Here is a 26795-nt window from a genome sequence, read left to right as displayed (position 1 = left end):
ATCCTAACCCTAACCATAACCCTAATCCTAACCCTACCAAACCCTAACCCCTCACCGAAATCCGGTTATCACAATATTCGCAACCTTATGGTTTACCAAACAGGAGCTACTCAGCTGGGGGTACTGGGGCGGTAGTCCGCTCCCTACCCTTGATCCCTGTTCCATACTCACCACACTACGGACATGCCATATCACTAATTATGAGATAGCACACATTCATACCCCATACCCATCCCCATTGCCTTCACATAGCCTGTTTCCAGTGCTTGCCAAGGGGACATCAAGTCCCATAACCAAAAAACCTAACCCTAACCCTAACCCTACCTAACCCCACTAGATCCCTCCACCTAACCCAAAAAATGCCAACATAGCTCCAAAGGTGTCATAATGTAGTGAACAACAATAATGACAGCCTTCATGACACCTTATTCATGCTAATAACAGGTGTCATGTCATAATAATGACAGCGTAATGTCAGCCTTATGTATAAAACTTAGTGTTTTAAAAGTAAAAGTATAAAAAGTAAAGTGTTACCAAATAATCATTGTGAGATAATGAAGTTCATGACACTTTATTCATGCTAATGACAGATAATGACAGCACAATGTAAAGTGTTACCAAATATACTATGGATCTATAATGCAGACAGCATCTGCACACTTCACTTTCACTCTGACTAAAGTTAGGTCAAATTGAGAGTTGTGAACGCAAAAAACAGAAGTAGCAATTATTCAAAAATAAAATGAACGGAAAAATTACCACTCATAAAATGTAAATACAATTCCCTTTTTTCAAAACTTGGCACATGGTCCATGGACCATTAACACCCTTTGGTCCGTTGGAAACCTTTTACTTTCACATTTATTTTGATTATAGCTATGCAAAGGTCACCATAGCTTGCTTCTGTTTCTTTTATTCAGCGTGATTCAGAAATGATCCATGACTTCCAATAAATCGAGACCATTCATGGAACAGCTTCTTCGTTGATGCTTACTTTCAGTTTCGGTATTGAACCTTGAATAATCTCAGTCTAAAAAAACACGTAAAAAATCCACCAAAACATTTGTCATATAAGGAAGTTTGGTAGCCATGAGTTGTTTGGTGTGGGTGGGTGGGAGCGGTGGGATGCTGGCGGGGGCCTTGGGGTTGGGGGTTGAGGTCGGTGGCGGGATGCGCTTGGTGCTCGGCTGCTTGGGGCTTCCTCGGATGTGTGTGTGGGGAGCGGTGGCTGCCTCTCGGCCTGGGTTCTTGGGGGCATCTGGGGGGCTGCTCGGCCGTGGGGGGGTGGCCTGGGCTCTATCTGCTGGCCTGGCTGCATCTGCGGGCCCGGGGCAGTTCCTGGGTTTGCGGTGGCGGTTTTTGCACGTGTACTGGTCTGCGATGCACTGGCACGCCTTGGAATGTGGGGTGGAACTCGTGCTGGTGCTTCACTTTGGACACGTTGGTCCCAAGTGCCTGCTTTGGGTATTTCCGGTCACTCGTTCCCCCTGTCCGCAGCCACCAACTTTGTGGCTGGGCTTCACGCTTGTCACCATACTGGCTTGATTACACAACATAATAAGCACAATATGTTCTACAACTTCACATCTCACCCTCACTGTAAAATAATCTATTCTTCTCCATCCTTTCTATTTCCTACATTGAGTCTCTCCTCCCTGCCCCCTCAACCCCCCCCCCCAACGCCTTTCCACCTAGGTGTAACACTGCTCTCCCTTTTTATATCCTCCCTATAATATAAAGATTTCTTACCCTTCCTTAGGGAGGGCTGGTGATGGTCACAGTTAAGCAATAAAATAAATCAATTAATTTTATTGCAATAACAACACATGCATTGCTGTCTCATAATGATTGCACTTCTTGTAGTGTTGACTTTTGACAGCATGTGCAGACAAGATAAAAAAAAATAAAAAAATAAAAAAAAAACATTAGAACCGAAAGTGACACTCACCAGTCAGGTTGTAATTTAGATTGCCCTATAAAAATGTTCCTGCTTGTTTAGAAATTCCAAAGGTGAAACGAAATGAAGGGGCTGTATTTGGTCCAACTGTAACTGATACCATTATTATAAGGGTGCTAAAAAGAAAAAGCAAGAGTGAGACACTGCTGACAGTTGTGAATAAAACACACTAAAGGAATAGGATATTAAAATATTTTGGATAATTATGTTGGTTTTACCTACATATACGATAGTTACCCAATTTTTTGTGTGCTAGGGACCACTAGGGACCACTATAACACAGGACTTTTGCATTGATCATGCAAAAGTGAAAGTGGAATTTCCTCCAAATAATTGACCGAAATGTGCATAAAAATAAACTACATTTCCTCTTTCTTTGTGGCCCGGCACTAAATGGTCCACAAACCCCTACTGGTCCCCGGCCCTGTTGTTCGTAACCACTAAGTTGATTATTTCAAAATAGCTTTTTTGCAGTTATCATGATTACAGGCCTAAATCTTGTTTTTGTCGTGTCAAAAAAAGTTGACGGAAAAAGCATGACAACATTAGTTAGTTGACATAATTGCTAACAATTAGCACATACTGTACACATAAGTAAAGGTGTATTATTTAACTGGACAATCGATCTTTTCATCGCTCCTCCTCCTCTGCCTCTTCCCATCAGTATTGGAGTGTTTAAGTTCTGTTCCTCGTGCGTGTTGTGGTTTGGTAATGTCTTGCTCTACCTTGTATGAATAAACCTTTGTAACCTTTCTTACCTTTTGTCTGTTCACAACTTTTTTTGTGCTCTAAATCTCTGCAGCTATACTGGGGTAAAAGAAGCTCATTTTCAACATCAAACATGCTATTGCTTGTAGCTACATCTTAAAATGCTACGACTGGAATACATTTCTGCACAGCCTTCTTTGATCTGCCAATTATTAATGAAAACAGGCACTGGAGAAGCATGGGGCATGAACCTGTGCAAAAATGAAATTAAACCAACCGTGCATTTTATAAATTGTAAATTTAACTCTACATATGTATTATTTAATGCAAAAGTCTGTATTGAGCTTCTTTTTTTATGTCTACATACTTTCTAAGCAGCACTGAATAGTGTGCTCTGTACACATGCAACACTCTGCTGGTCCAACCACGTGCTCGTGGTTGTGTCTGCCTCAGTCCTAGTTTCATAGAAATGAAACTTAGGGAGCAGGAATAACAAAAGCAGCATTTTGTTGGGCTCATGAAAACAAAGCGAATACAAAACAGCGCTGCACAAAATGCAAAGGCGCCTAATCTGTAATAAGACATGCAATGCATGATAAAACCTTAAAGTCATGCAGTGTCTCACAAATGAAAGCAGTAATAACATGCATCCAGGGAGATCGTCATTATGTCTATTAGCTGCACAGGGAGAAACACCTAAGAATAGATTTGAATATACTTCCAGTGAAATCAGCACACATTAAAAGCAGATTCAACCACCTGTTTTACCTTTTGTTAGTCGCATTTTGCATTTGCATTCTTTTCTTTTGAATCTAATATCTTTAGCATGTGAATAACATAGAAAATGTTTCAAATGGGGGGGAATGAAGAAAATCCAATTATTGCTAACATCTTGTTTCCCCTTTGTTTCCAATGTCGTCCAACCAGGACTCAGGGCAGAGAGGCTTTTGATATGAGACAAAACATCTTAATCTAATCAGTCCGTGTCAGACTTCTCCTGTTAAAGTGTGATTAACTATAACAAACACACTATTATGACCCTGTGTTGTTGATAACATGTTCTTATCATGTGCCTCCCCTGTCTGTGTTTGTGTTGCTAATTCAAGCATCTTGCATAATTTCTCATCTTTCAAGTCATCTCGTCCTTGTCATCTGGTATCCAAAGAATCTGTCCTTGTTTCTCTCTTTAAAACTTGATATTCATATTTGTTTGAAATTTGATGCATTTGCTGGCAGCAAGATACAGATTAAAAACTTTCAATGAACCTTCGATTCACCCCTACAGGCAGTTTAGAGACTCCAATCAGAGTAACAGAGAAAACGAAAATGTATAAACTAGAGAGAAGTGTTGCAGATCCACAACAGGAGTTGAACATTAAAGACCCAATTTTATGGAAACTGTACTAATTTCGAAGCTGCATATGCAATAATGGGAAACGTCGTATTGAAATGCTACTTTATCCATAGACTCTCTATGGGAGCGGAAATACAAAGAATAATCCTGATGTGACGATTTTCTGTCATACTGATACGAGTTGTTGAGAAACAGAGGAAACATGAAGGGAAATGGTCACAATAGTCATATTATTATTATTTTTTTGTTTCATTATTAGGCCTATATCTATTTCAGTGAATAATAAAGTGTGCACCATGTCTCATTTCTTCTTAAATACATGACCTTATGGTGTAAAACTTCCACAGAAACTCTGATCGCAATCACAAAATAGATGAGTTTTAGTCACAACACTAAAATAAAACACGGAGTGGTAGAAGATTGTGAAATTTTGCGTGGGTGAAACTATTTATCGTATTTATTCATTCATCTTCTGGCCTGGGTGGCTGGTACCTGCCTCCAGCTCTCGTTGGCCACGAGGTTTTTATTATTGTTTTTTGTGTCTACATAACTAAAGAAAATTAAGTATTTGCAGAACTCAGAAAGACAAACCTGATGAAAGACAAAGACTAAACTAAACAGGGGCCAAATCCTGCCCTTCAGAGCATCCGATTCGGCCCGCTGGAGAAAGTGAAAATGACCGAGAAAGCATGAATCATTGTGAAAATTACCAAAAAATGACTAAATCTGAATTGTTGTTGAAAGAGCTCTAAGTTTTTTCCCAAGAAATCCTGCAGTTTTTGCTAAAAGGATTCCACAAATCATCCCAAATTAAAAATAAAAATAAATAAATCAAAGGACATTTATGTATCTGTCACTTATTCTGTCACCATCAGCTATTGTTGATGCCTTCCATCATTGTAAAGTTGCACATGCTAAAATAAACAGCAACTTTTTTGTTTTGTTTTTTTTTGCAATATTTAGCAACAAACCATGTTTTAAAAAATGTGTGAATATTTTTCATGTTACTTTTGAGCAGATTTACAGCAATATTTTAGAAATTTGTGATATTTCTTTTTCGTAAAAATACAATGATGTTGTTAACTTTAAATGTTAAATATGAAAGCTAAATGTAAATGTTTAATCTAAATGTTAAATCTAAATGTCACGGGTGAAACTAAATATTTAGCTCCTATGCAAATTCACCAGAAGAACCATCATAAAAGTTCATTCCGGTGAACTTGCATATTAGCTAAATATTTAGTTTCACTTGTGACTTTTAGATTTAACATTTAAATTTAACATTTAGAGTTAAGTTTTAGATTTAACATTTAGATTTAATATTTAGCATTTAGATTTAAAATTCACATTTAACATTGAAATTATATTTTTTATGAGAAAAAAGCATCAGAAATTCCACAAGTATTGCTGTAAATCTGGTCAAAAGCAACATAAAAACAATTCACATACGTTTTTTTCAACGTGGTTTATTGCTAAATGATGCACAAAAAAAAAGTTGCTGTACATTTTAGCATGTGCAACCCCATACTTCCATACTTAACAAACTTGGCCACATCAGTGTTGAAATTGTTCATTTTCCTTGTTAGATAACTAAAACTAAAGTGAAAAAAGTAATTAAAGAAAAGAAGAAGAAAACATTGCAGGTGGTGGAAAGCAAAAAACAAGAAATAAACAAAATCACTTTACCAAACTAACTCTTTCCTGCATTTTTTTTTTTTTTTTTTTTTTGAGTAGTTTATTTGCAATAAAGAGAGAGAAAAAGCGCTGACTTTACTCAAACCTGTCACTTGTATTTTTTTTTTTTTTTTTTTTTTTTTTCACTCAAGTGGTTTCTATGGTTTTGCTTAAATTCTTATAAACGCAGAGTTTTACTCGAACTCCAAGTTGCGGTGAAGCACGAACGACTATAGTTAGGTTTCACTTTCAGATAAGCAGAAAGAGGAGGGTGGGGGAGGGGGCGGAGCTTTGTGGCACACACGCTTTTTAGGAGCGGAGCGTGAGTTGTGCAGCAGTAACAGACTTAAAGCTGCGGCTGTGCAGTGTGCACCACTACAGCTGATCTAAGTTTGTTCTGTGCGTCCTGCAGTGCTCCACAACACAACGGTGAGTGTGTGTGTGTGTGTGTTGTTATTTATTTATTTATTTATTTTTAAACCGCTTTTGTAAACGATGACGTTTTTTTCTTCTCTGGATCTTTAACTCTAACATGAGATTACACCTAGAGTAAAAAAAAAATGTATTGAAATCAGCTGTAAACAAATTTTGTTTTTACCTTCACTTCATTTGTGAAGTAAAAAAACATTCATATATATACATATATTTATATATATATATATATATATTACAAAATATGAATTGCAGTGTTGTGAAAGAAAAACCTGAATGTTAAAGACAGCGAATCATCTGTCAATCATTATTTTTCCTGGAATTTGGAGCAAACACAGTTTGAGCAGGAGAGCTGTTATATTAGGAAAACACATGGACACAAACGACACCAGCAAACAGTCTGTTTATAAATGCAAGGTTTGAATTCTGAACACTTTGATGATATATCTTTAAGTAATAGAAGCTCTGACAGGTGTGGCCCCATGAGGGAGGTTTCCTACTGGCTGTCATTGGACCTTTTTTTTCCTTTTAAATAAGGAAACAGTTAAAGTGCCTTTCTGTGTCAAAAGTTGCTAAAGAAGCCCTGTTTTCTACCTGTTTGTTGTTCAAACAGACATCTTAGTGATTCCTGTGAATAACCATTTGTAGGGCAGGGCTATATATTGAGAAAATTACATTATTGCCTATATTGATATAAATGTTTTTTTTTTTTCATAGCTTATTTTGTATCAAAATTCTACTTCTTAAAACAGCATGAAAAGCACAGTTAGATGATTGCTGAGTACGTCCTAACCCAGACCTTCACCTAAACAAGTCACACTACAGAACTCACTCACACGTGCTGTCCCTTAGAGGAGAAAAAGCCAAAAGTGTCACCAAATGTGCAGCTGTTTGTTACTAAATGTGCCTGTGTGGCATCTTGTATCAGCAAATTTTAATCCTGAATTGTCTTCATTTGAGATATGATTTTTGGTATATATCGCCCAGCTCTAACTGTGAGTATTTATTGGGAGTAGTGTGATATTAACCCTTTTTTTTTTTTTCCTCCCAGGATGTCAGTGTGGGGGTCAGTGATGGGAGAGGGCGCTGGGCCTCTCTTTACAGGATGGTAGCTAGAAGCACAGTGGAAGGACATGACAAGACCTCCTTTTGTTGCTCTTCTTCATCCCAACCCCTGTCCTCTGCATCTCCATTGGCCTCTTCATTGTTGTTTCCCACGCGCACTGAGCCGAAGCAGCTGGAGTCTCGTACGGATCCCATCCAGAAACCAGTCCCCTCTGTGTTTCCCACGCACTTTAAAACATTCTCCAACAAAGACGACTGTCAGATCATCACTGAGACTGCGGCGGCGCTCGAGCGCAGCGGCTTCTACTGGGGCCCTTTGGGAGTAGAGGACGCGCACCGCATGTTGCGGGACGCGCCGCTCGGCAGCTATCTCATCCGGGACAGCCGGCAGAAGAACGTCTTCTTCACTTTGTCGTACCACGCCAGGGGCGGGCCAGTCAGCGTGCGCATCGACTACAAACAGCAGAGCTTCTCGTTGGCAGGAAACGAGCGGACGTTCCCGTCGCTTTTCGCCCTGTTGGAGCATTATGTCAATACGCCCAAGAAGAGCTTGAGTGCCCCCTACAGGAAATGGAAGCCCACTCTGCAGGAGATGTGCAGGAAGCGAATACTACAACTGTGTGGCGGAGGAAAATTGATTCCCGAGCTGCCGTTGACACTCGTAGTTCAAGACTTTCTGATGGAATTCCCTTACAGACTGTGAGCAGCTTGACATGTAGAATTCGGACTATTTTCTTATTCATTTCAAGGCACAAGTTTTTACCAAACAATGTCAAAAAAGAGAGGTTCACAAAGCCTTTTTATAATATTTTTAAGAGTGCACCGCTACGGATAAAGGTTAGCGAACTAAACAGCAGGAAGTCGAGCTACGAAAGGAAAGTACGGTCAGTTCTTTGTTGGACTGAGTTCCTACGTGGCATTTTAGTTCCTTTAACCTCTGAACATTCAACATTCAAATTCACCCTCAAGAAGTGTGAGACAGTAGAAAGTGTAAAATTCAGAAACAACTACAGATTAAAAGTTATCACAACTAAAATAGTTTATCATAAACTTAAGTTCGGTCAAATGATTTCAATAGAAGAAACCTCTAGATTTCTGAACATTTGAAACCAACAGCACCTGGAAAAGGTCATTTTGTAGCACTTTTTTAACTCTAAAGATAATAGTTTACAGCACTCGTGAATGTTTGCCTGCACTTGTTTTACTGTAATTGTTTGCACTCATTGTCAAACTGTATTTATCTAGCAACTAGCTACGGCGCTGAGTAGTGCTTCTCAACTAATTTGGTGTCGGGACTCATCATCAGCAGGTTTATGTTTTTCTCTCCAGAAACTCTAAAGTATATGCATTAATATGTCTATGTTAAAGAGAAAGGGTGACATTTTAGTGTATAAACACTGAAAAACATTGTGAATGAAAGAAAACTTGGTTAGAAGTCAAAAGATTGCTCTCTTTTAAATTAAAGCTCACAATTTTTTCATGATCTTACGGTTATGTGACCTTCATTTGAGCCCTGACCCATTAGTTGAGAACATCTGTTGAACAGGACATCAGATAATCCTAACAACATGAAATCTGGTACTCACTTGTACTGTATAAAGAGAATGTTTTATCTCTTTGTCTGCTATCTCACATCAAATGCAATATCTGATACAATTTCAACAAAACAGCCTCATATATATATATGTATATATATATTTAGAATTAAAGTATACATTTTCTGCTTTTGTATTATAAACAAAATCTATTTAATCTTTCTTTGCTTGGTTGTCTCGTTATGTCATGCGACCGTGGTGAAATGACTGCGTTGGTGGAAAATTTGTATTGTGATTTGCAAACACACTCTTACAGTAACACACAGTGAAAAGAGAACAGACAGTGAATGTACAGTAATCACTACACTGATTCATCTCTGTACAATGTGGGTGGGGTTACACTGATAGTAAATGAGTTATGCTTACTCACGTTTTCTAGAAACGGGGTGAGTGTGTGTGTGTGTGTGTGTGTGTGTGTGTGTGTGTGTGTGTGTGCGTGTGTGTGTGTGTGTGTGTGTGCGTGTGTGTGTGTGTGAATGTGTGTGTGTCGTACTCAATATAAGGTGAAGAGGAAGTGGAACATTTTCTGGGTCATCAGTGTGGCAGAGACTTGGATTACGATCAGGACTCAAATTGTTGGTTGTATCATATTCACTAAATGTCACGTCCACCGTACACGTTATAATGATACATTGTCAGGCAAGGCAAGGCAAATGTATTTGTATAGCACATTTCATACACAAGGCCACTCAATGTGGTTTACATGATCAAAAAGTGCAACAGAAAACATTCAACGGCTTAAAAACAATTTCAAATAATCAGTAAAATCATTTCAAATCATCATCAACAACAACATGACCACAAATCACCGTCTCAGTCATTCGCAGAAGAGAAAAAGAGTGGCTTTAGCTTTGACTTAGAAGTGTTCACATTGGACGCTGACGAGCGTCGTAGTCGAGCTACATGATCCTGGATGAACGCCAGCTCAGTCGACCATAGCCGGTGCCAAGGCTACCAGGCCATACACACACTTCCACTGTCTATACTGGAGTTGAAAAAGAAATCCATGAAAACTAAATAAAATGAGCTGTTAAAAGATAATAGATTAATGTACAAAGAGCCCTCACACTTCTAGTCTACGCGACTAAAACAATCGTGACTTATCGCGATGATGGTAGTTGCACTGGTTGCCAGAGTTGGCAAAAGTACTAGTCTTCAGTACTCAAGTAAAAGTATAGATAAGTTGTTCCCTTACTTGAGTAAAAGTAAAAAAGTACACGCTACTCAATTTACTGAAGTAAAAAATCAAAGAGTAAAACAAATGTCCCTTCAATAATAAATCAGGCTTTTTAAGCCAGCAATTTCCACATATTTTATTTTTTTTTAAGAACTTGTAGAATACTGGTGCATGGAAACAAGTTAAATCTGTTAACTGGAGAATTCAGCACTCATAATAAATCAAATGTGTCAAGAAAGGAAATGCTCAATAAAACCCAGAGCAGCTTTGAGTTTAATATATTTCTAAGAACTTGTAAAAAACTTATACATGGCTCCTCCAGCTCAAGTCATTTTGAAAATGTAAGGAGTAGAAAGTGCAGATATTTGTTTAAAAAACTAAGTCAAAAGTACTGAGCCCCTAAAAGGGACAGGGATGTATTTCAACCCTAATCCTAATCCTAATCCTAATCCTAATCCTAATCCTAATCCTAAAGCTGAAATAAAGCTTTACTAGATCCTCTAACATGATTAACTCCTTAAAAGCAGAGCACGCAGCCTGATGACTGACGTTTATAAGCGCGCATGTAAAACATTTTATGTTGCGTGCTTAAAACTATTACGTGCTTCTTTAGAACTTTTACGCGCTCACGTATTAGTTTCACGCGCTCACGAAAAATGAAAAAAAAAAACCCCAAAAAAACTACTGAGCCCCTCAAGGGAAATAGATATTTCTTTTTTTCATCGCGCGCTCACGTAAGAGTGCGTGGAACCTTTACGTGAACGCGTAAAAGTTCTAAAGGAGCACGTAATAGTTTTAATTGCGCACGTAAAATGTTTTACGTGCACGCTTATAAACGTCAGGGTTAAGGTTAGGGTTAGGGTTAGGGTTAACAATTACCTTTATGTGCTTGATTACGCAATGCTAGTATCACGTGCTCGCGTGTAACTTTTACGTGAGCACGAAATTAAAAAAATAAATAAATAAAAAATATCCGTGTCCCTTTAGGGGATGCGTAGATACCAGAAAAAAGCTACTTAAATACAGTAATAGAGTTTTTGACAGTGAAATGAATCTGGAGTATAAGCTAACCTGGAAAAATCCCTTGTTAGCTTCAGGGTGTTTGCATTGCTAACCATTTGTTCCTGTTCCAGGTCAAAGATAAAAGGTTTTTATGAAGAAGTTCCTCACAGTGCAGGTTTACAGACGTGACCTTTTCATTTTTTCCAAACACATGCGATTCTTGTGACTACACACTTTTTAATGACATCATCGTACTTTGTCCGCTGTTAGCGATCTTCAGGCTTTCTGAAAGTCTTTGTCCATAAATGTTTTTGTTACTTCATGACAAAAAAAACACATGACCAAACCTTAAAGTATTGAAGAAAAATCTCACCGTTTGATGCCCAACACCAGTTAGCTAAAAGCTAATTCAATTAGCTTTAGTTTAAGCTAACATAGTCAGTCAGAGCTAATTCTGATGAAAGCTATTTCTTCGTTTCTTATAATCAATAGTGTGTAAAGATGTTCACATTCCTGTATCATCTATACTGTTGATCAGTGTGTATTGTATAGTACTGTACTTACTGTAATTAAATCTTCAACTATCCATGATCAATTACACCTCAATTATGATGACAATGACCAGCTTTTTTCCAATTGCAATTAAAATTACAATTATTTTCCCTCTGAAAGCCAATTACAATTATATCTTAATTACTAAAGTTCACTTACAACTAATCACAAACCATAAAATGTAACCTTTCTCGTGTTAGCTTGCTGTTAGCATCTTTTATGATAACGGGTCAGTATTGACCAATGTATTAAATCAGCTGTAAAATACACAAAAAAAATATTATCTATCATCCAATTTGTTTATCATCTCTTTATTATGTTGTTAAGCTTCTTAATCAATGAAAATATTGATATTAATATTTTTGGCATGGGCATCTGTCTTTTTTTGTGTCCGTATACGCCTCCATTTGAATTATTAATATTCATTTTTTATTTTAACAATTGTTAATAACGTGTGTGAGACATAGAACTGTAACATGGTTTGTATTTAATTAAACTGTAACTGACAGTTTTTAGAGCATTTTAATGACAAGTACATTTACAAAGTCGTGTATCTGAACTCAATAACAAGTCAATTATGATTCCAACTGCCACAGATATTTTAAATTATAATTACATCATGACTGTAATTAATTTACGCGATTACAATTATAATTTACTCCAACCCTGCTGCTAAAGTTTTACATGTGACTAACTTAGAATAAACTACCCTGATAAACAGAATCACTCTTGTCGTCTTTAGTCGAAAATCTTGCGAAGAAGGTAGAGAAAAAAATCAAATAAACAGATATTCTGACATATACAGTGTATTTCTCGAGAATTTTCCCTTTCGAAATGTCATGTTACCATGAAACAAGGATGTTATAAATACTTTCATGACACGTAGGTGAGTATGTCCCTTCCCTTTTAAAAAAAAAAAAACATATTTCTCCTGTGACGTTGTGGTGTTCGCTCACATCTGAACACTTCCTGATACCAAAACCAATTCTCTACCAATACAACCAAGCTTTACCATAAGGTTGTGTCCTTTGATGGGCTTGTCTTCTACCTAAGAAATGATGACACAGATGCTGAGTCATGCCCATTAAAATAGTCGGATTGAGGATGAGAAGATTGGTTTACCTAGAATAGCGAAGCAGAAGATGGGTAAAACGTACTGAATTTGTTATTTTCTATTTCTAATAAGGTTGCGTACAAGTTTCTTTCTTTTTCAGCTCTGTCAACTTTCCGGACTATTCTAAGAAGTGAAACTTGAAGTGAGATGTGTATCAGCAACTAATCAGCAGATTTCTGTGGAAAACGACACTTGGACTTTTCAGTTCTTTTCCTTTCAGCTTCCATGGAAGTCAACTGAAAACTGACCACCAATGGAAGCAATTGTAATGTATTAGAATCACAGGAAATTATATGGAATCTTCTAACAATGCTGACTAAGATCTTGATTCCAGGAAGACGTGGTCACTTGCCAAAAAAAAGAAACAAGCAATGAAAAGTCATGACAAAAATGCTATTGGACAACATGGGTTTTTTTTAAATTTGTTTCAAAAGAAAAAGATGATGATCAAATTTAGAGGGAATTAAATTAGTCAATACATTTCAACACGGATGGGCCACAGACTACTTCAAACTCTTTTTTTTCCCTTCTGAATGTCAGTAATCTCTTTTTTGTTTTTGTTTTTGTATAACCTCATTTGTTTTTTTTAAAAAAAAAGGAATTAAAAAAAATAAGTGATTTCTGATCAGCTTAATAGAAAGTGGATGTGATACATTGTGGGGTTTTTTTTTGTTTTTTTTTTGACCTTCCAAAGCAATACCAAACAAAACCCTCAAGAATTCCCCAACTTCCACCTGTAAACACCTACGCATCATCGAATAAAGTGCAAATTCATCTTTACAGTCAAGCATGTAGGAAGCACTATTATCATAAATGGGAGGAAGCAAATCTTTTAAGGAAGGAGGGGTATTCTTTTTTTTTTTTAATGAATGGAATAAATAAAATACAATACAATACTACAGAAACTATCAATGCTGATATACTGAAGCTGTGTTGGTGCTTTTACAGCTTTTTGTAAAGCCCAACAACAATCTCTGTTTTTTCAGTAACTGGGTTTCTTCTACCTTTACCTGTAATTATCGGAAAAATGTAAACAACAATGGGAGGTACGTAGGCTTCAACCTGTACACACCTTTGACAGTTAACTGAATAATGAAAGCGTTGTTGTCTACCATGCATGTCTATCATTATCACACATATTTACAGTAGTTAATGAGTGATAAGGAAGAAGCAAAAGGTTATTTCATTTCCTCAGAAGTCAGGATTTCTTCCTTCCTGAAAAAGGACGGTAAACATCACATTATGTAATGTTTAATAAGAATATCATCGGGTCGGACGTGTGTTGAGAGTTAAAGAAACGGGTCGGGCAGAGAATTGTAAATATGAAATTGTTCAATATTTATGACCAAAAACTACTTGTGTGTCTGTGTGTGTGTGTGTGTGTGTGTGTGTGTGTGTGTGTGCGTGTGTGTGTGTGTGTGTGTGTGTGAGGAAACCTGACGACTCCTGACCCAAAGGCCCCATTTTTATGAGACACGGAACAGAACCTAGCCAATCAAGAAGCGAGAAACACGTAACGCTGCGTTCCAGGCAACTTGGATATCGGCATTTCCGAGTTGAAAATTTCGGTTTCCGAGTTCAGTAGCAGCACACCAAAATATCTCAAACATGGCTGACGTCGTTGTCCGATACTCTTTTTTTCTGTTTCCGATAGATACCGATACTGATACATGCCGATACTGAGGTGTTTAAAAAAAGATATGACCGTTTTTTTTTTTTTTGCCGAAAATCAGGTCATCAAAATCTCCACGTGTAAGGATGTTTGTTTGTTTTCGTCAACATGAAAACGCTGCACTGTGATTGGTTCAGAGAGGCAGCCCCAGGCCTGTAGCTATAGCTTGCCTTAGCGTGCGCTGGTTCCGATGGAGATTTCTTCCTATAAAAAAGAGGGAGTTGTTTCTTCTCCACTGTCGCTAAACGCTTATTCATGTGGATCTTGTTGGGTTCTTTCTTTTCATGATGGACTTCATATTTTGTTCAGCGCTTTGAGATGACTGTTGTATTTTGTGCTATATAAATAAAGTTGAATTTAATTGAACACGTAACCATGCGATACCAATGATGCCGTAATTATAACTGTGACAGTAATTTAAAAAAATAGTTGCTGTCGTAATCATAATTAAATTGTAATTGAGTTTAGATAATTTACTTTGTAACTGCCATGAAAATTCTATAAAAATTGTCAATTATAATATAACGAAAACGCAAAACTGAGGAACTATATCACAGTTCTATGTAGAGTTCCACTCGCATGTAGTTAACAATCATTAACATATGTAATATATCAAGCTTTCCCACAGTTTACCATTTAAAAAAATATAAATCGAGGGCTATACTGACACAAAAAACGCTCAGACTTCCACACCAAAAATATTGAAACTTATATTTTCATTGATTAGGAAGCCTAACATGGTAATCAATAGATAGAAATTAGATGATAGATATTTGTTTTCAGTGTATTTTACAGCTGATTAAGGACCAGTTATCATAAGAGATGCTAACAGTAAGCTAACACAAGAGGAAGGTTAACTTTTATTAGGTTATTTTAATTTCACGCTCAGTAAATGTGATTCATTGTTAACTGAACTTTAGTAATTGATTATGTAATTGCAATTGACTTTCTGAGAATAAAAAAATGTATTGTACTTTAATTGTAATTGGAAAAAAAGCTTGGCACTGTAAACACACACACACACACAGTTCTGTGCCTGATTTCATGTGTATTTAGAAAATCATCGTGTGTGTGTGTACCTCATCTAAATAAGTTTCAGACCCCAACACTACTCTTATTTTGAAATCCGTTTTTCTGCTGCTGCAAGCTACAGGTGCCCACCCCAACCAATCACTGTTGGGTTCTCCAGCTCCACCCCCATATGTGTGCAAACCCAACACATTTGGCACACACTGCAGTCTCACTGTCGTTAGGTAGAATAATTTATTGCAGTTCTTTAATAATCTTTCTGGTTCATTAACAATAATTACATGTTTTTAAAAGCCCAACGCATTTACAGAGCATACAAACATGTTTACAATCAGAGACTCCGTAATGGAGGCCTGCCACAAAATGTTTTGTTAAAGCCTGTGACGACACATCACAAAACAACTCTTTAAAGTGAGAGAAGCCTCTGCAGCATGTCAGCATCACTCTGCTGGGACTCACACAAGCTGGATGGAGATACTCCAAACTGAAGAATATTCAATCTCTAGACCTTAGAACTGTACAGAGGTAAAAAGTCCAGCAGTAAGACTTTAGCTGTGTGACGATGGCACAGGAAAGGACAAAGTCAGTCGGGGGGGCGGGGGGGGGGGGAAGCAGAGTGGAGAGAAAGGAAGAAAAGCTGGTTAAGCGAGTGTGCTTTATTCTGAAAGGGGAAAAGCCAAGTCATGGATGAAGAGTGAAGCAGCTGCTGCGTGGAGAAACAGACAGAGAGAGAGAGTCTGGGGTCAGTGGTTACATTCGTCTCTCCATTCATTGTTCAGCATGAGATTATTGCAGTTAAGCTTGATGAGAAACACACAAAGGTTTGCCTTTTGTCTCTAACCTCAAAAAAAAAAAAAAAAAAAAAAAAACTATAACTCCCCCTATTTTTGTTTAACAACATGTTTTTTACCACCCGTAGGTGGGCCAGTGCAATCCAAAAGCTTGGAGTCTATTCTGAGGAGCTTCATTAATCATTCACATGTTACTTTTGCAACACTGCCTTTACGGAATAAAGCATTACTAAATACCTTGGGATCAAACGCTAATGCACTCACTTCTTACAGTAGCGCCACCTTTATGAGATAAACCTATGAAAAGTTTCACAAAATAGAATTTTAAGCCCTCTTCAAAATACATACAAATATTTTACCATTTGATTGCAAACACGTGCAGCCTCACTGTGCTGCTCATTCCACAGCTTTCGCTCCAACAGTTTGGTTTTATGTCTACAAATATTTCTTAGTTGGGTTTGACCTGTAAAACCTAAAGAGATAAATTGAAATAAAACACTAATCCTGATGCTGCTGCACCTGTTGCATATTGTCAAAGTGCACCTATGGTTTTATCGTTAACAATCAAAATGGAAAAAATGTGTACTGATGCTCTTTGCTTTGTAATCTTATATCAAACTAGCTCATCTTACTGATGCTACCCTACATTTATTTTGTACATTTCTGAAACAAACATTTATTGCAGAAAAATATGGAACATAATTGAAGCTCTCGGAGACCACAGATGAAGCTGATCAATAATCCTGAAAAGGCGAGTTCAATGTTCAGAGAAGACACAGAAGCAGCAGAAAGTCACGTGTGTCTGAGCCGATACACAGAGTAAAAAACGTTGCTGGTTGCTTTGACGCGTCCGACCCGTGTTAGTGCAGAGTCTGATGTGCTTTCAGTCTTTTCTTCAAGTGCAAACACAAAGCACGAGATGCTTCGACAGTTACACACCAGTAGGAAACCCCTCACAGTCCTGTGTGTGTGTGTGTGTGTGTGTGTGTGTTACTTAGTCCAGCTCGGGGCACTCTGCTGCTTCAGTGTGTGTTTCTAAATCTTCACTCTTCTCCTCGTGCTCTGCTGCTTCCTCAGTAGGTGTGACCAACTCTGCTGACTCACTGTTTTCTTCCTTCACCGTCTTATCGGTCTCGGTCTCATTCAAAGGAGAATCTTCTTCCTCCTCCTCCTCCTCCTCCTTCTCTTCCTCTATGATGGCAGCGTTGTGTCCAGTGCATGGGTGGAGCAGTGCTGAGTCTGCAGGGGGCAGCAGCGTGAGCGACTCCATGCTCAGGGAGTCCGCCGTGCTGTTGCTGAGGAGGGAGATGGTGGGCTGGGAGGCTGGGGTGAGGCTAGGTGCCAGCGTGGGGGCGTGGCTAGGGCCCGGGCCGGGGGTCGAGGGAGCGGAGGAGGTTGACGTCACCCCTACGCCTCCTACTTCCCCCTCTCCACCTGAAGACGAAGGATCCAGATATGTGCCGTCATCTAGACAATAGGACGGTTTTGTTATTGTTACAGAACAGTGAAGGTCTGAAGGGTCACCGAGTGCGTTTATTTACAGGAAAAAGACAGTTTGGATACCTTTATGTGTGGAAAATCATTGATCCTGATCTTCCGTGTCATTTTAGCAGAGTCCAGATACAACTTTTGGTGACACTTTACTTGAGGTTTTATACATAGGCTGACATCATGCTGTCATTATCTGTCATTGGCATGAATAAGGTGTCATTAAGCTGTCAATAAATGTCTTTGGTAAAATTACCTTTGGTGCTATGTTGGCATTTTTTGGGTTAGATGGAGGGATCTGGTAGGGTTAGGTCGGGTTCGGGGCAGGGTCAATTACAATTGTAATTGCATGATTGATAATTCATTACAATTATGGCGTAATTATAATTATAATTGTAAGAAAATAAATCTGTTGGTGTAATTGTAATTAAATTGTAATTGAGTTTAGATCATTTACTTTGTAATTGTAATTGCCATGAAAATTCTATAAAAATCGTCAATTATAATCTAACGCAAAACTGTTGAACTATGTTACAGTTTTATGCACAGTTCTACACATATGTATTTTACAATTATTAAAATGTGTTAACAATCATTAACATATGTAATATATCAAGCTTTCCCACAATTTACCATTTAAAAAATATCTATAAATCGGGGGGTATACAGACCAAAAATATTAAAACCTATATTTTCATTGATGAGGAAGTCTAACAAGGTAATCAATAGATAGATTGTCTATAGTGTATTTTACAGCTGATTTAGTACCAGTTATCATAAGAGATGCTAACAGAAAGCTAACACAAGAGGAAGGTTTACTTTTATTAGGTTATTTATTTCAGGGTCAGTAATTGTGATGAATTGTAATTGAAATTTAGTCATTGAGAACATAAATGTAATTGATTTTGATGATAAAAAATTATTGTAAATAAATTGTAATTGGAAAAAATGCTGGTCACTGTGATAATAATTGAATTGTAATTGAACATGGGTAATTAAAATCGTAATTGTAACTGAAAAATGTAATTGACCTCAACCCTGGTTAGGGGTTAGGGCATGGCTATTCAACTGGCGGCCTGTGGGCCAAAACCGGCCCATTCCTCAAACTCAACTGGCCCGTGGCCCATCTATCCATAGTTAGTCAATAATTGTTCAATGTTCGCTAAAAACTGTACACAGGGGCTTTGAGACACTTTGTGACGTTTTCCGACAGTGCTGCCTACAGCGCATATGAAAATAAACAGCAGGCATGGCACATTCAAAGGAAAAGCAACACAAAGTTGACCCCAAAAAAAAGACAGTTCAATAAAGACTGGAATGATAAGTAGTCGATGAGGTGGTAACAGACAATGTGAAACCACAGGTAATATCTTCTATTAAGAGAATTCCTCTGTCGGATACGACAACTGCGAGAAGGGTGGATGTTTTAGCCACAGACGTTTTCAGTTTACTTATTTCTTGCACTTTTTAACCAGCAGGTGCTGTGATTATAATTTAATGAAACTTGAAGCTGCTTGTGTTTTTTATTACTTGTACAAAAAACAAACTGGTGCTGTTACTGATTAAAACCAGAAGCTGGTAATGTTTTTCAGTTGTTGTTTTTTATTATTTCTTGCACAGAAAGCAAGGAGGTGGGTGATTTTGTGACTGTACCCTTTTTTTTTTAAATTAAAGCTGAAGCTAGTTATGTTTCTTTAAATGTCTTGGGGGAAAAAGCTAAAGAGGTGTATGCCTTTGTGATTTTTTAAAGTGAAATCTGAAGCTAGATATGTTCCTGTTTTTCAATTTCTTGCACAAAAAGCCAGAAGGTGTCGTTACTGTTGTTTAATGATACCAGAAATTGGTCATGTTTTTCAGTTTACTTATTTCTTGCACTTTTTAACCAGCACGTACTGTGATTATCATTTAATGAAACCTGAAGCTGCTTGTGTTTTTTATTACTTGTACAAAAAGCCAACTGGTGCTGTTTATAGAATTTAAAGATAAAAATATTGAAAATGTGATGGTGCTTTGTGTGGGTTCTGTACTGTACCAGGAAAGTCAGGCCCACAAACCATAGCTTTCTTACAATATGTCCCACAGCAAAGTGTAACTGAATAGCCCTGGATTAGGGTAATGAACAACACTTAATGACAGCCTTCATGACACCTTATTCATGCACATGACATTACTCATGTCATAACAATGCCATGCATTGTGTTAGCCTTATGTATAAAACTTCAAGGTAAGTGTTACCCAACTTTTTCTCTTCTGATATGATACAGATATTAGAACCTTTGGTTCAGCAACAGTAGGTGTGAGAAAATGGGCTATTTTACCCTTAAACTTAAGAATATTCTACAATTAATTAAGAGAAATAAAAAATAAATAAGGATAACCTCAAAATAAATAACCCTTACATACTACTACCGTACTGCGTTTATAGTCAGTTGAAGTATTTGAGGGACTTAAATGTGTACGTGAAAGTTGTTTTTGTGCATGATCCATAGATCCATCCATTCATCCATCAAGCCTCACCAATCAGAGAAAATTACTCTCATATTACTTTTCTAATCAAACACTTTGGGTTAAACCAGGTTGTAAAACAATGATCTAAAAGTGTTCATTTTCTAAAAACTACGTTAAATAATGCGACACTTTGTTAGCATTTGATCAAAGAAGCCTGTAGAAGTATTCAGTGTGTCTTTAAAACACTTTTACATTTCATCTGACTTTGCAGGGAAGGCTTGACAAAGCTGACACGGGGCCTCATTTATAAAAATGTGCCTAGGTAAGCACACTTCAGCTGGCGTACGCTAAAAACCAGGAAGTGTGTACTAGGGGTGGGAACCTCTGGGTACCTCACGATACGCGATACAAAGCTCACGGTAACGATTATCTCATGATATGACAGTACTGCGATTATCAATATATTGGTTAGAAATCAATCTACGATAATCTATGACATAACAAGAAAAAAAAAATTAAGTGAAAAAATAAAATTTTTATTTGACATCTCTGAAAGACAATAAATTGAAAAAGTGTCCTATGAACAGTGACACAATTTTAGTGCAACATTTCTGTAAATAAGTGTCAACATACCAATGCAAATGAATAAGTATCTCCAAGAGTGCTTTCTGTAAAGAAAAAATAGGGTCTTTCTTACCTGTGACACTAGTATAGTGCAATATTGGTGCCCATAAAAGGTCAGGAGAAAGCCCTGAATGAATATTCATTAATACAAATCTCACGGCGAACCGAGGGGGAAATCGAGCAAATAAAACAAATGTGAGGTGGAGGTATTAAATGTTGAGGTGGACACATGCAGGAGAGTGTCATTTGGTGACACAGTGAACATTACGAATGAAGAAAAAAAAGAAAGGCAGATCGCATTGCGTTGCCTCAACAGACTGTGACAGGTGAAAAATAAACGATCACACATAAAAGCGGAGGAGAAAATGTGGCTCACTCTCAGAGTCTGTTCAACAGGTGGAGGAAAGAGCACCGGAACTCAGCCTCACAAAAAGCTGGAGGGTCAGTGGGGTTTGGGCATACCCTCTGTGTAACGGAGGTGGGACACACACAGATGCACTATATATGTGCCAAAAACCTGGGATAAAACTCTGCAGCAGCTCGGTCGTCTTTCCTCCACTGCAGACTCTTGCTCCCTCCCACAGCACCTTGTCCTCTCCTCCCAGTGTATCCCATGCACCACGTCCTCCAGCAGTACCAGATAAGCCACTGTGCGTCTTTACGCATTAGAGTGTGTTCCTTTTTATAACAGCTACAGGTGTTGTAGCCAATTGATCTGCAGATTTGCGCAATGATCATGTCATTTTGATTACTATTATTATTATCATTAATAATAATATAAAACTGTATTTGTAGGCGCGCGTACGTCAACCACTGCCTGCGGGCGTCAGTATAATTTTTTTCTCCGTTTTTGCAAATGCATCCTTCAAATATAATGTGTTGTGAAATGTTCAATGTGTTCGATTATTTCACACAAATTATTAATATTAATTAAGTATTAATTTCAAGGAGCTGTCTTTATTTTCCTTCTTCTCCTGTTGGCGTCGGAGTTTCCCTTTTCTCATGATTCTGTGCGTACGGCAGGGTCAGAGCTGCTGTGCAGGTGCGCACATTATCATGTCAGGTTTTTTTTTTTCAGTAAATCACAAACTTTGGTTATATGTGGTGTGCGCTTTCTTTTGTACGTACGCAGCTTTTATAAATGAGGCCCATGGTCATGTGTGTGTTCCAGACACTGATTCACAATAGATCCATTGAGCATTGTTAGAGCATGACACCAGCAGGAATGCACACCAACACAAAACCTAATTCCATTCTAAACCAATGTTAACCGATGACAAAGGAAAAGGGCAATAACACAGTATTCTTATATAAGCTGATACGTCTTGTTCATGAGTATAAACGCGCTGCTATAGACTTGGTATGTGGAGGAAAAAGTGTGTGTGGTGGTGATAGGAATAAAATATTTGGAGGTGCGTGCATCAACAAGCATGTGTGATTGCTGGGGATAACCAGAGTCCTCATGAGAACATGCAAACTACACACAAAACCATGCCCAATGTTGTAACTTATGTAAGTGATGCTGTGTGATTATGTGAGTCCTCTCTGTCTGTGTGTGTGTCTGTGTGTGTGATACCTGTGGGGCTCTGAGCTGAGATAGTGCTCGCTGTAACAGAGTCACATCTTCCTGTGCTCCCACTCCCACTAGAGGGAGGTGAGGGGGATGACAGAGGGGAGGGGCTGTGCTGTGGTACACAGTGAGCTACTGCAAAACCTGGTGTGACACACACACACACACACACACACACACACACACACACACACAGACACACACAGAGCAGGTGTTACTCCAGTGGGATTAACCAACGCAGAGAGTTTTCTCCCACGTAACAGAGGTAAAGTCATAGGAGGAAATTAAATTGCAACGAAGGAACCGTGAAGTCACAGCAGTTAAGGAATCATGAAATCATGAAAATGTATATAACAAAAAAAATGAGTTAAATATGTTACCAATAAAGAAAATATGTGCAGCATTTTAAAAAAAAACCACATTAATGGGACTTTTTATTAAGATTTTCTACCTTCGGGCATAAACTATGAAGAGCCGCCATTTTAGACAGGATATTAAGCACTTTCGTTGATCAGCCTGGCCTGTCGCTTTAAACAAATGGTGCACTGTGGGAGGTAGATGCGTAACAGGTCTGTTTACATTTTGGAAAGTGTAGTTTTTCTATTAGCTTTCAGCACAAAGCGTATGTTAGGAGAAGCATAAATATCACCTTTCTCAGCCACTACCTGCTTCTTGTATGCCTCCCGGTGGCCACTCAGCATGCAGAATCAGGACAGAGCTGTTGATACGAGCAGAAACGAGCCATGGCTGAGTAGTTAGGTGTTGGAATTGTAATAATGTGGCTAGCAACTGTGATGAAAGTTGCGTGAAAGGATATCTGGTAATTGATGGGATGATGACGGCTTCCTAAAGAACAGGTAACAGTTCATCATTTAGCCACAAAGAAATAAGAGGTAACAATCAGGTGGGGGTGCGGTTAGTGCCATGACACCCGCCCATTGTATCCGCTGTAAACATAGTAGTGCTCTGAACAAGTACATTTACAAGCTGCATTGAGAATCTGTGAAGTAATTCTGTCGGGACCGCCACTGGTTACAGATGTAACTTTGGCTTCGTGCTCATTAGCTTAGCCCATTAGCTTAACCCACGGATCCCTCTCATAGCAGCTCAGCTTAAAGCAGTCCTCGCATACCACTGAATTTTGTCCAAACAGAAACGTTTTAAGTGTATATCCCGTAACGATATTATGGAGCCAACATCTGAATAACTCTGACTTAGTGTCGTTATTTGGCTTAGAGACGTATAAGAAATGTTTCTGCAGGGGGTTTTCCCTTGTTGTTAAAGCAACCATTGGCTACACTACACCACTGTTCAGAAACTGTTGACCAATGGAACAATGTTGCCTAGCAACAGCTAACAGGAATCAATGAACGTGCATCATACTCTGACCAAAATGACGATTCTCCATAGTTTATGCCCAAAGGTATAAAATCATTCTGAAAAGTTTCTTCAAGGTTTTTTTTTAATAAAAAAGGTGCACATATTTGGTTTATTGGTAATACATTAAACACATTTTTGTTATATACATTTTCACTACAGGTACCTTTTAAGGAATAATATAAGGCACATGATACATTTAACACTGGGTCTGGTAAAATTATGAACAGAAAAGTAGCTTCCAGTCAATAAAAGGCTTTCTGCTGATATCTTCCTACTGTTTTTGAACTAATCCTAAACACTACTCCCTTTGAATGATTGAGTGAAGGTAAAACCTGGGAGAGTTTCTGTAAATCACCTGGAACTTTATCCACAGAGGCAAAAACCGATCTGTTGGCCGTGGGGTCGTTGGGTGCCCTCCTCGACTGCTCGTAGAAGCGGAAAGGCAGACCTATGGGAGAGGCGTTGGCCGACTGACCGAAACCCAACACCTCTGTGGCACTAGGCTGCACTGGCAGCTCCAGAAGAGCTAGGTATCATTTACAAGGAGGGAAGAAAAATAAAGAACTCAACTTTAGCTTTATGTCACAGTCTCTCAGAAAGATGTGTTTTGTTATTGAAAACAAAGGCTGTAACTGAGGCCGACTAAGCAGCTCACACAAAAGCTTCTGAGGCTTCAGTTCTCATCATTTGTCTCCTCCTCACCTGCAATCCTCTGCATTTTCATACGACGGGCCTGGATGCGACCTTTGGCGAGCCTCTGCTTGGCGATGATGCAGCGGATGTGGTCGGCGAAGATGAAGTTGGCCTGTAGGATAGGCAGTGGTTTGGAGTGTGGGTTGGAGCTGGGTTTGTGAATAACGATGTTTAACGCTCTGCTGTCGTCCTCCACACCGGAAACCTGCATGTCCTGTGAGAGTGGACAAGGGAGAGGATGATTCTGTGCAAAAAGTGAAATACTATAGGGTAAAGAGGGGCAACTATCACAGCAAAGACCACAAAAATGTGATGGCTTCTGACCCGAGGGCCATATTATCGACATTTATGTCAGCATTAGAATAATGACCTATCTGAGCATTAATACAGGGTGGGGGGAACAGGGTTTTGCCTTCTTTTTTTTTGTCTTTGTCTGTGGTTTTGCTGTTTGGTCAGTTTTTTGTTGTTTTTTCTTTTTTTTTTTAAATATTCATTATTTGTGTTTTTATTTTTTGTGTTCTTGTTGTAATTTTGTAAAATTTTCTGCATTTATGTTGTCCATTTGTGCGTGTTCGGGGTCGCTATCTGTATTATCATTTTGTGAACATTTGTTGACAGTTTATGTGTCTTTGTAGCAATTCTGAAATGTGTTGTTTTTCGTGTATTCGTAGTAATTTTGTTTGTTTAAGTGGTTGTTGTGTCTGTTTTTGCTGCCATTTTCTGTATTTTAGGAATTTTTTGTGTGTTTTTGTGTACTTTGTGCAATTTGCTGACGATTAGTGTGTTTTAGGAGTTATTTTGGGTATTAAGTTGGGCTTTATATTACTTCCAACTTATTGAAATACACATGTGGCCCTCGGGCCGTTAGTTGCCTATGTCTGCTGTAAGGCAAGAAGCAGATTTTACTATTTATTCTAAACAACAAAAAGATTAAAAATGATTAAATTAAAATCTATATACAAAGCAACAAAGCAAGCATATATAAGTTAGACTTCTCTACATCCAAATGACAATGTAGAAATTCACCCTGTGCATTAAATGGGATCGCACAATACAATAAATCAAGATCAGTAATCCTGATGATAAAAAAAAAGAATTAAGTTGGTATACAAGATTATTAATATTATTATTATTTTTTCTTCTTATATTTCTCTATTCAGTTTGCCACCACTGAGAAACATCGCTCATTAAAATCAACACCAGGAAAAACAATGAGTTGAAAAAAAAAATGATTAGATACAGCAATTAGACACAGATCATTTAGAAAGTAAAGACTTTCCAACACAATGTGAAAGAGAAAGAAAAACAAACTTCACAAAACAAGCATAAACGGCTGAGTGAGTCTGTGTATTCACAGTGAAACTTGTTTTACTAGAACTCTACCCTTTACCTGAAAATCCTCTCTTTACCTGAAGCAAACCTGCAAACTTGACCACACCCCATCCGAGTCGTTTAGTTTCTGGTTCAACCAGACTCATCTGGTACACGTCGACGGCAAGGAACCGCTGGGCCTGGCCCCCCTCTTTGCTGACCACCATGCAAGCAATCAAATCACTGTTATCTGTAGCACACAACAAACGCACACACCAGAGTGTTAAGACAATGGCCATGATAGGTTTTAATTCAGAATTAACTATTCAGAATTAAATCATTTGAAATTAAAGTGTTCTGCCTCGTGTTTACATGAAAACAGTAATTACAAATTGAGGTTTACATGGAAACACGTTTATTTGCCTTTGTTCAATTCCGCTTTAAGTCAGGGGATAGGAAAGGGTTCTGATTGGACAGGGGGCAAGCGTGATGTATTCACACTCGCTTCGGGCGGCCATCTTGGATTATGTCGTCACAAGCACGTCATCACGACAGGACGAGCATTCATTTAAAGCAAAATTAAAGGTATACAAGATCGAGCAATTAAAATCAGAATAAACCATCACTTAATTCAGATTGACCATTTTCATTTCAGATTTAGGTGTTTAAAGGTTATGTTTAATCTTTTTAAAGAGGATTTTTATTCTAAATCAAAGGGGAATTCAAGCTCTCATGTAAACATAGCCAGATGGTTAAACCCATGGTCGCACAAACGAGAGTTTAAAGTTAGTGGGAGTACATTTTTTTTAATCACTTAAAGAATAATTCCACTCTTCACTGTGAGTTCTTTGGATGAAACAACTGTTGCAAAAGAAATTGCTTACATATCTATTCTTTCCTAAAAGTCTTAAATTAACAAGGCTTTATTTGTCCTTTAATCTATGACAAGCTGTTGCTTGTATGGTGGTGACACATTGAGCCTGTGTTTGTCTTACTGAGGTCCAATACATCATCTGTTTTGATAAGATCTTCAGGTCTGGTTAGAGGGAGCTGAGTTTCAGGTTCTCCTTGAAGCTGAAGTGACAAAGACCGCAACATGAAGAGGACACGGATTGCCTGTGGAAAAGTGGAGAAGTGAAAAAAACTAAAAAAAACTAGT

General features: G+C 38.1%; 2 protein-coding genes across 6 annotated transcripts in view; one reads left to right on the top strand and one right to left on the bottom strand.

Annotated features, from left to right (window-relative positions):
* Positions 1-6009: 6009 nt before the first annotated feature.
* On the top strand, positions 6010-8027 carry socs1a (suppressor of cytokine signaling 1a). Its single transcript, XM_028455481.1, has 2 exons — positions 6010-6122; positions 7177-8027. Exon 2 carries the CDS (start codon positions 7231-7233, stop codon positions 7891-7893), a length of 663 nt encoding a protein of 220 aa, XP_028311282.1. The 5' UTR covers positions 6010-6122; positions 7177-7230; the 3' UTR covers positions 7894-8027.
* Positions 8028-15551: 7524 nt separating this feature from the next.
* clec16a (C-type lectin domain containing 16A) overlaps positions 15552-26795 on the bottom strand; it is a 35547-nt gene continuing 24303 nt past the window's right edge. For 3 of the 5 annotated variants that reach the window (XM_028454719.1, XM_028454721.1, XM_028454720.1), the window contains 6 exons: positions 26632-26752; positions 25735-25886; positions 24335-24539; positions 23988-24158; positions 22259-22396; positions 15552-17589 (listed from right to left, as the gene is read on the bottom strand). In XM_028454719.1, coding sequence (XP_028310520.1) covers positions 17117-17589; positions 22259-22396; positions 23988-24158; positions 24335-24539; positions 25735-25886; positions 26632-26752 — 1260 coding nt within the window. In that variant the 3' untranslated portion in view covers positions 15552-17116. Of the gene's footprint in view, positions 17590-22258; positions 22397-22653; positions 22971-23987; positions 24159-24334; positions 24540-25734; positions 25887-26631; positions 26753-26795 lie in introns of those variants that run through there. The other 2 variants (XM_028454722.1, XM_028454724.1) reach the window with 2 other exon arrangements.

This window comes from Gouania willdenowi, chromosome 8 (assembly GCF_900634775.1).
Source record: "Gouania willdenowi chromosome 8, fGouWil2.1, whole genome shotgun sequence".
NCBI lineage: Eukaryota > Metazoa > Chordata > Actinopteri > Blenniiformes > Gobiesocidae > Gouania > Gouania willdenowi.
Note: the sequence above shows the minus strand (reverse complement) of the source record. Positions and strands in the feature narration are given on the sequence as shown.